The sequence below is a fragment of the Cynoglossus semilaevis genome, chromosome 18 (assembly GCF_000523025.1).
Source record: "Cynoglossus semilaevis isolate Cse_v1.0 chromosome 18, Cse_v1.0, whole genome shotgun sequence".
NCBI classification, from domain to species: Eukaryota; Metazoa; Chordata; class Actinopteri; order Pleuronectiformes; family Cynoglossidae; genus Cynoglossus; species Cynoglossus semilaevis.
Genome location: NC_024324.1, coordinates 9,215,158 through 9,225,409, shown reverse-complemented (window position 1 = coordinate 9,225,409; position 10,252 = coordinate 9,215,158). Strand labels below are relative to the sequence as shown.

The 10,252-nt window shown below is 42.0% G+C and overlaps 1 protein-coding gene across 1 annotated transcript in view; it reads left to right on the top strand.

Annotated features, from left to right (window-relative positions):
• The first annotated feature begins 3,676 nt into the window (after positions 1-3,676).
• grhl2b (grainyhead-like transcription factor 2b) overlaps positions 3,677-10,252 on the top strand; it is a 16,265-nt gene continuing 9,689 nt past the window's right edge. Inside the window, exons 1-7 of the mRNA XM_008331503.2 lie at positions 3,677-4,017; positions 6,040-6,229; positions 6,687-6,754; positions 8,306-8,672; positions 9,407-9,465; positions 9,611-9,764; positions 10,012-10,123. Of these exons, the coding sequence (XP_008329725.1) occupies positions 3,998-4,017; positions 6,040-6,229; positions 6,687-6,754; positions 8,306-8,672; positions 9,407-9,465; positions 9,611-9,764; positions 10,012-10,123 (970 nt within the window). The 5' untranslated portion in view covers positions 3,677-3,997. The remainder of the gene's footprint in view (positions 4,018-6,039; positions 6,230-6,686; positions 6,755-8,305; positions 8,673-9,406; positions 9,466-9,610; positions 9,765-10,011; positions 10,124-10,252) is intronic.

The window sequence follows — 10,252 nt, the reverse complement described above, 5'->3', positions numbered from 1 at the left end:
ACTTTTTCCTCTGAAATGTTCCCATTGTGGCCATTGTTTCCTTTACCACCACTGTTACCGCCACCTCTCTGCTGTTTTTGTCATCATCAAAAAACTGAGACAATCCCTTCTGTCTTTTGTAAAAAAAAAAGGAGGGGTGGGGGGTATCTCTCAGGAGAGAAGGATGTGATTATCCTTTCAGAAAGGGGGCAAAAAGTGTAAGAAAAAAGAGGGGGGGGGGGGGGGGGGCAAAAAGTGTAAGAAAAAGAGGGGGAGTGGGGGGGGGTTGACAAAAGCCATGCATTGCTCAAGTTCCCCCACCCTGGAGGTTGTTGTGCAGAGACTTGCTAGCTTAAATTTGGGTGGGGTTGGCCAGCCTTAGGGCCTATGTGAAAACAAATCTTCCAGGTGTCAGATACTCAATAGGACAGGAGAATATTATCTGCTTGTCCATTGTGCATATGAATGAGCCGGGCTTTAACACAGACAGCCTGAGATTTTATGTCTTCCCCCCATTTGGGTCTTTTCCTCCCGCCACAAGGGCTTTCAGGTTCACTTTCGACATATCCATGTTTTTTTACTGCTCAGTTCCCACACTATCAACTCTGTTCTGCAGCCAATCGGAGAGAATCAAGGTCAATTTCTGGAAGTATATTTTGGGTCTGGTTTGTCTTTCTGGGCATAATTATTCCAACTGAGCCAGGTTGTAAAAAATAGTCTGACAACAATGATTCTACAGAGAGAGAATCACTTGTTGTCAAAGGTTCCTGTGACCTGCTGTGTTCTCGGCACACTGTTGAGGGAAGAGGAAGATGGATTTCACCTTCCCCTTCAGCCACTTCCTCCCACTCGCAGCTGCTCCTCCTCACACTTTCTCCTTTTTTGTCCGAACCAACAGGTTTTGCCGCAGTCCGCTGCCGCCGCTACTCAACACCGTGACACGCGTCCACAATGCTACCAGACCAGTCGGACAGTATTCGAACCACAGCGCAGTCAAAACACAACCACATGCTGGTGGTTAGTGGCTGTGTGTCTTAACTGACACTTGTAAGGCTGTCGCTGTGGTCGTTTTTATAAAGACTGAATGGAAAGAAACCAATAGTTAGAGTTTGTTCACCTTTTCAGGCTTTAAAATGTCAAACTGCTGTTGTCTGTATTTGAGAGGATTCTTTTTTTCCCCTCATGACTGACCTGGTGAAGGTCAGAGACGTACATAGGGTTCATTTCTTACCTGAGCACACACACACACAGCCATACACAGCTCTGGGGTCAGTCAGTTGAACGACAGCAGATATTGTCTACGTCATCACTATCTATAATAAAGTGTGTTTTCTATATGAATTATAATTTGGAGGCATTTTTAATCATTTCTACAGCAGCATCGTCACATTTTGCATCTATAAAATGTTTCAGTTTACTGGTCACTACACCTTAACTTCTGTCTTATTTTGTGCCATTTCCTACTCTTTTAACTGAACCCCATCAGGTAATATTTACTATTCTTTGGCAGCGATGTGCTATATATTAGCTTTGGTTGTGTTATATTTCAGTCATTTACTGTCAGGTATGTCTGGGCAGTTTAATCACCGTCCTTTTCTCCTCAGCTGTGGAGCAGTGAACTCCTCAGTCGTTTGATGTAGCACGGCTAACTGACAAATGAAAGGTAACTTCTCAAAAAAAGGACTCGAGACACTCAGTCCTGGCCAAGTCCAGACAAGCTGCTTCTCCCCGGGAAAAAACTCCAGGTATGTAGAATACACCTTTCACCCCTCGGAGTGGCACACATACACACACAAACACACACACACATTGGAGGTATTCTGTTATCCTCGGCCCTTGACTTTGCAGTCGGCCTGTGGCGGCTTGTACAGTAGCCCTCAGACTGTTTCATCTGTCAAAGCACCACATGGTAGACATTCCAGTGGACACCAGTCAGAGACATGGAGCAGTCAAATACATCATCCAGAAACTTGGTCCGTTTCATTTGACTAAAAGGTAAAACACAGTTGATTCTGTGCAGATTTGCAGTGGTTTTGTGGACTCTCTAATGAAGCCCCCCACCCCCTGGCCTTCAAACCAGCAACCCCCACCCTGCTTAAGGAAAATGACAGTACATCTAACTCAGAATTATCCTTGTAATTTAGAAGCCAATCTACTATGTCCCTTTGTGTTGTCTCTGTTTTGTTCCTCTTATCTGTGTGAATAGAATGGAACCCCACCTGTATTTATCTAGCAGTTCCATTTAAACACACTCTCTCACACACGCACAGAGAGAGAGAGAGAGAGAGAAGGCCCAGGTGTTCTGTAAAACCAATGAGACAAGAGGACGGTTTTAAAGACAGAGCGAACAACCACCATCCTGCTCATCGACACACGCGTGCAGTGACGGTTAAACAGTACCTGGAACATTATTTTGACATTTCCATATTTGGGTGCCTGAGGGTGTTTTCACACACACACACAGAGTGATTATTTTGTCATGCAAATAGTCAAAGAAGATGTTCACTGTGTTTTAAAAACAGCCGTGAAAATATTCACAGTCAGCGTTAAAAAAAAAAAAGATCTTTGACATGAGAGACATTCATTAACTGTGTCTGTGGTGATCAACTGCAGCAGGGAGGGATTTAAAACAACTAGACGAATGAAAAGAAAGTCAGTTTCCTGATCCACAAACCTACTAACCTATTAACCTACAACCCAGATTACCACCTAACCATCAACAGGCAACCCAGACATACATAATTACTTTACTACCACCCAAAATCACCAAACAATCGACCAAACAATTGTCCATTAAACCCAATCTAACAACCAACACCAACTGTTCACCGTTCAAGGTAAATAAAGGAGAAAAGCCGAGTGTTAATTTGGATGAAATGTTCCAAACTCCCGTGGGCGTGCAAACACACACATAAATCCAAACACAAACAAAGTTCGCTCTGACATTGTCTGAGACGCTCATACAATGGCTTCATTAGAAGGACAATGGAAGAGTGTCAGCTAATGACAGGGCTCCACCCTGCCTCCTGTGCCCCCTGAGATTACCTGACACACACACACACACACACACACAGACAGGGAGAGGGGGAGAGAGAGAGGGGCGTAATGTTAAATAAGTGGAAATGTATGTCTCTCTGAGGTCATCACAGAGTGTGGTTTGATGCCCCCGCCCCAACGCTTGACACTTCTGATAGGCAGTCTGTGTTGGAGCTCCAGGGCCACAGATGGATTTATGGCTGGAAAGCAAAATTAAAAAATAAACTGCTAATTTATATTTATTTATTTATGTTTTAAATCTTGTAATACAGCTAATATAAATTATATTAACCACTAATTAATACAAATGTAGATATGGAGGAAAATAATTACCACCTCACACAGAACAACACCAACAGTATGGTGACTTTCTGCCGCTAGTGGCCACTACTCCTGTGTGCAGTAACCAATCAGATTATTGTATTCCTACATTAATGTTCAACTTTGACCACCAGGGGCCTAAAACCACGTTTTAGTCTTACTTGATGAGAGCTCAGAGCGCCCCTGTGTGTTGCCTTTTATTCCCCTCCCAGTGCGTTAGTATGTTTGTAACAGCCAATCAGCGCTCACCTTACCTGCACCGGCAGCCAATCAAAGTGGGCATTTCCCGTTGCCGTCACCATCCTTTTCCCAGTGAAAGAATTTATTAAAGTTGAGTTGAAAACCAATAACAACAACAACATTAGGCGTTAGCAACACGACGGGAGTTGATTTAAAATGATTTAAATCTATAAATAAATTATGCACATTAGAGAAAGTGAAAGAGGACTTACCTGCAACCAGGTGTGTGTGTGTGAGTGAGAGAGAGAGAAAGAGGGTGAGAGAGAGAGAGAGGGGGAGAGAGAGAGAGAGACCTAGAGGGGAAGCGGGCGGAGGAAAGTCGACTTACCTGTAGCCCGACTTCTGCAGATCACTGTGTCTATGACCTGTTCCGACCTGAAAGTCCTGTTTCACAAGGAAGGATCGGAGAGGAAGCGAAAATATGTCACAGGAGACAGACAAGTAAGTGATCGAGGCAGCTTTGATGCTGTCCTGCTCGAAAGGAAACTACTCACTTGTGTGTGTGTTTTTTTTCTCTTTTAACCAAGTCGTTTCCTGATGCCATCTTTGATCAACCTGGGGAAAAAAAACACACGGGAAAATCAGTTTGTTGTGTCAGACGTGAGGATCTTCCTCTGCTGTGTGCTCTCAGCGATGCTGCTGTAACTGCTGGATTTATTAGATACAAATACAATATTCCTCTGTTATCACCCAGGCCTGGGGGTGAGGGTGAGGGTTGGGGGGCGACTTGGCGCCGTGGAGTTTTCCTTACAGACTCGAATTCGCCATTTTTGACTGATGGGATTGAGACAGAGCTGCATGGTGCAGGGATTGGGGTTCATTTAAAGCACACAAACGTGTTTGTCTGCAATAAAACGGCTTGACGTCTGACTCCTGAATTTACATATGTGTCATATTTGGGGCCCGCAGTGAACCTGTTCTTAGGTTTAAAACACAGTTGCGTGAGACCAACGTGTTTTTAGCCTCACGATTTATTTGTTAAGAAAATAATTCCACTCTACTGTCAACCAACTTGTCAGAAATAGTAGAAGTTTTTGACTTGACATGTGCATCAAAGCACTGAATATGGCGGTGCAGTTTGATGATATAAGGTGTGTTCGAGTACGTTGTAATAACACATTTTAATAATAGATGAATTGTCCCTTTATCATTTGGTCTGTGTGGTCAATTTCACAGAGAATTGTGGGGAAATCTGTTCAACACCACAAATGATGTGTGAATTATTATTATTATTATTATTACACTTATTAATAATATTATTGTTGTTATTATTATTATTATAGAGCTATACACCATATCAGTACTATTACTAATTCATTATTATATTGTAATTGTTAATTTACAACAATGAGTTATCATATTCTCTGTGAAATTCAGTTTATTGTAGTTCAGTTAAGTTGAGGATCTGATAAAAACCCATCAGTCAGCGATGACAAAAAGTCATAATAGTCGACTCTTATTGTTCCTCCTATAATTACTGGTGTTTCAGACATCAGTGTAGACGTACACGCTGCTGGAGTATCTGTCACTTTTAGATAAAATGTTTTGAATAATTCATCACTATTTCATTTTCATGTGTTAGATTTGTGTGTTTTGTTTTTTTTTTGGCCTGACTGATTCAGGATTCGTAGTCAAACTAACAGTAGTTGCAGCTCAGTCCTGAGTGGACCGTAGTGTTGCCGTCTGATGCATCCCGCACCAGTGCTCCTGTGGAAACAGCAGGTGTCAGCCACTGTTGTGACACACGCTGGTGGATGCAGCAGAGTGTGTGTTCGCACTGTAAACATGATCTTCGTCGTCGTGCTCGTTGCCGCCCCTGCCCTCTCCTGACGCGTGTATCAAATGTGTGCGGCCGATCAGAAAAAGTGGGCTATATATTCTATATAATCTACTATATTCTGCTGATGTAAGGTTTGTGTTTATAAAAATATATTCTACTATATGCTGCTGATGTAAGGTTTGTGTTTATAAATGCAACTGTACAAAGTGTAATAACACTTAAAGTCAGAGATCATGAAGTAAATGACGTCATGAAGTAGGAAGTATGTCTTCATAGTTGCAGATTAAGAACAGTCGGCCTGTGGATTTTCTCAAAGTCAATATTGACAGTGAAGATTTTGCTCAGGCACAGAGGCATCGACAGTCAGTCGGTCGGCCGTTACACCTTTTTAGATGCTCGTTATCCAGGACAACCGTTCAGTTCACCTGCTACGTAGAATTGTCCTAAAGAAAGTGAGCAACATGTGCAGGCACAGAGGCATTATTGAGAGAAAAAAGCAGCACTAGTAACTATTGAGTAAATGTTGTGACAGCACTGATCCATAACCTGAGCTCAACTTCATGTTGTGACAACACAGCGTGTCCAACCGGTCTGTGATGTGGACTCAAGTGGCCTAATAACTGTCTCTACACACAGACACATTGTATCCTTGTTGTAATTGTGTACTTGTGAATGTCTACTAGTAAACGTCTGGTGGTGGTAGTCCCCAATGAGAGCTCCTTCCCTGCCGTGCGACGGGCCTACACCAGCGAGGATGAGGCGTGGAGGTCGTATCTGGAGAACCCTCTGACGGCCGCCACCAAAGCCATGATGAGCATCAACGGGGACGAGGACAGCGCCAACGCCCTGGGCCTGCTCTACGACTACTACAAGGTTCTAATAAACAAAGATTACCGTTCATACCGTTTACATTAGGAACTATTCCTGTACGGCTGTGGTTCACAGAGAGTTCCAGTAGTTGGCACCAAAGTGGAAAATAATACATCTTTGCAGCAGAAGAAATTATTGCCAACGATAAAAACCAATAACTTTCACATAAGCTAACTGTGCACATACTGTTCTGGTTTAGCTCTGTGGAGAGGCCTCTGATTGGTCAACATTTAATGTCCCCTAATTTAAACTACAATGTGATTAAACACAGTTTAATACACTTTCCTAATTATCATTAGTCTAAGTTAAATTTATTGCATTTGACCAGAAAATACACTCTTAACACCTGTATTTATCTTTACTAAATTAAAAAGAAATATCCTGGCATTTCTTGCAACCGTTTGCTTTAATAACGAACATTTTCCAGCAACTTTTGATGTATTCACTTTGGGAATTTCAGGTGCCGAAAGAAAAGAGACTGCTGCCAGTTCCCAAAGTTGTTGAAATCACAGAGGAACAGGAGAAGAGGTCAGTGAAGGTCACACACGCACTGGCATACTGAGTACCGAGTAGCCGTGTTTGGAGTAGAACTGCAGTAGTAGAGCTGTCTGACCTCTGGTTAATGGGATTACTTATAAAAAAAAAAGAACAGATTTGACTTTCTCTCAAAGCGAACGGCTAATAAAGATGTGATAAAGAATGGATTGGAGATAAGAGTCAGAGAGTACAGTTGGAGAGAGTAAAGACTGTGTGTTGGCAAATATCACAGATGAGTGATTTTTGTTTCTGTTGGGTCACATCAAAGACTGCACTGAAAAGTACAAATACTCGGCCGAGTATTTGATGATATCAGCCTCTCAGCGCAGCACGCTATAAAAAAATCCATGTTACTAATCTGGTGTTAGGAATAGAACTTCATCTGAGTGTTAGTGTGAAAGAGGATAAAGATGCTCCAGTGCATTAGGTGATTGTGAATAACATGTTGTCGTCATTATGAGCCAGTGTCAACACATTTGCCTGCGGTGTCCTTTACATAAATCTGCAGTTTTTCTCACTGGGCATCAGACAATACAACTGTTAAAACCAGAATCTTGAATGTAGGTGTAGAATTTCAGACATTATTCCACGGTAAAAACCACGTCACTGTATGAAAGGAGGCTGCTGATACTCTATATTCAGCCTATTGTTACTAAAGCTCATGTAAAACTTTTCTATTTTTCTCCTCATGAAGAATTGAATTACTAACAAATCATAAAGACTCATAAAGCTCATTGTCAGTTTGAGCAAACTTCAATTTAACTGAACAAATCATTGGATTTGGGATTATTATGGTTTTTACCTTTAGCTATTTTTAAGCTAATTTTTAATGAAAAGTTGAGTGGCCTGTTTTGGTAGTCTCTGGGTATTTCTCACTAACGTTCATGTTTGTTTGTTTGTTTAAAAAGGTGCTGTATTAATGCCAGTTGTTATTCATTATTATTATTATTATTTTGCTATTTTAGCATTAGTATATTTTTCTCAATTTTTGGCTTATCTTTGCTTTTTTGAGCTAACGTTTGTTTATCTTTTCTTGGATGCTACTGTATTTCCTATTAGCTGTAGTAACTGTCGGGTCTTTAATTTTTTTTAATTCACTTTTCCTGACAATATGCTTTTTTCTTTGCTATTTTCAGTGTCTTTAAACAGACTTATTTTGTACATCTGTACGATTGTCTTGTATAAATAAAAGGTAAATGTTCGGATGTTTTGGTGAATTCTTGATTTGCCTTTGCTTTTTGTAGAGCAAACCTTTGTTTGTCTGGACTATTTTTAACTATTTGGCTTCTTTTCAATAATGGCTAATTGGCTAACTCTCGTTATTTTACGTTTTAGCTCTTTTTTTAGGACCAAAGACCAAAAACCAAAACAGTAAACAAAGAAATATCATTTCCTTCACATGTCAACTGTGTAGTTATTACTATTGTGAGTACTGAGTTCATCCTCCTTTTTTTCCCTAAAGGACTACACTGCAGACCCCCCCCAACAATGTGTAGTTATTACTACAGTCATTGTGAGTATTCCTCCTTTTTTCCCCTACAGGACTACACTGCAGACCCCCCCCAACAGCCAAAGTGAGGGGGTGGAAACTGTGGACAACCGAGTTCAGGTCCTCAAGTCTGTCCCCGTCAACCTGTCCATAAACACCGAGCACCAGGAGACCAAACGTGACCAATTCAGCAGCTCCGCGGTGACGAGCACGAGCTCCGGAGCCGTGGTGAAGGCCGAGGTGTACACGTCAGTCTTCACGGCCGCTCCGTCGATACACTACAGAGTGGAAGGAGACGAGTCGGCGAGGGTGATCTACGAACAGAGCCCGTACGAGGCCACCACCGTCAGCCACAGCTCGTACATCAAAGAGGACCAGCAGAGTCCACCAGACAGTCCGTACGAAGAGGAGAGAGATGTGGTGAGAAAGTACTGCTAACTGGGAAACTAGACTACGTCTGAATATATGTGTAGTGTCAGCAGATGTTTCAGGTTGTCTGTGGTAGAATGTGATGTCATTTTCAAGTGTCAGGGTTCAAAGGTTTCAGCAGAAAATACTGCAGTAAAACACCGTGACTCATGAAAAGTCCAGTTGAGCTAAAGGCCGGAAAAATAAACTTTAAATTAAATGAAGCCTGGTGATAGGCAGAACTTCATATTATTACTATTATTATTATTATATTTCAATGACTAAGTAAATATATACTTATATTAGATGAGTGTTGTCAGCTGTAATAAAATTGAGAAAAAAAATAAAAAAACAACAACATTGAAAGCACCTGAAATTCAACACAGAGAAAAAAAAAATAAAAAAAACAATAACATTGAAAGCACCTGAAATTCAACACATTCAAATTCTTAATTCCCGATTTCTTTGGCAGTAATGTGTAATTGGTCTTCGTGGGAAACGTAAGTCAGAACAACAGCGTGGCCTGGGTGGAGCTGTGATGGTATGCTAGCGCAAACACAGTATATGTTTAAATACTATGATTCACCGAGTCCAAAGGTTGAGGAAAAGAAAAGGAAAAGAAAAGTGGCCACTTGACAAACTGGGCTGAATTCTCTGGACTGTATTTATGGGACTGTAAAGGTTCAGCCTTGAGCCGCGGGTTTGTTCGCAACATTGTGTAACCAGTTATTTTGCATTCTCTGCAGAAGTACCACACATCTTCCTCTATGGCTGCGGATGACTTCTTATTTCACCAGGAGCGAGTGTGAGTCACTAACAGTACAATGACACAGCACAGCACGGTTCACATTAACCATTTGTAGTTATTTGTGTAGCCGCTAACTCGCTAACAGCAACTGTAACAGGTCAACCAAAAACAGCCTAATCGTCTTTTTGTTGTTTTTGTCCAGTGATTTTCGCTACACGCTGGACGCCCCCCGATCGCTGCGTCAGAAGCAGGATGAGGGGCCGATGACCTACCTGAACAAAGGCCAGTTCTACGCTGTGACGCTCAACGAACTGAGCACCAACAACCGTCTTCGTCACCCCATCAGTAAAGTTCGGGTGAGTGGGCTGTTAAAAATATCCATGAAATGTCCGATTTTGACAGTGTCCCCATTTAAAAGACAGGCATCAAGAGGTGCCCATCAGCCTTCACTGACAGTGAATTATTTTGAGGCTAACTTCTAAAGTTTTCTCTGTACACTCCACTTCCCAGAATCCCAGAGATCAGAATCCCAAAACCAAAAGAAGAAGAAACATTTACGTTTAACATTCAAACCCTTGTCTCCTCTGTCTGTGTCTGTCTCAGAGCGTGATCATGGTGGTCTTCAGCGAGGACAAGAACCGAGACGAGCAGCTTAAATACTGGAAGTACTGGCACTCTCGGCAGCACACGGCCAAACAGAGAGTTCTGGACATCGGTGAGTAAAGGTTCATGTTGACACGCTGACAGCAGCAGAGTCAGGACGCTCGAGTTAATGAATGGACAGGGCAGCAGTCAGAGCTGGTGACAGGTTGATGCTGCTGCAGATGCCAGAAGGCACGCAGCT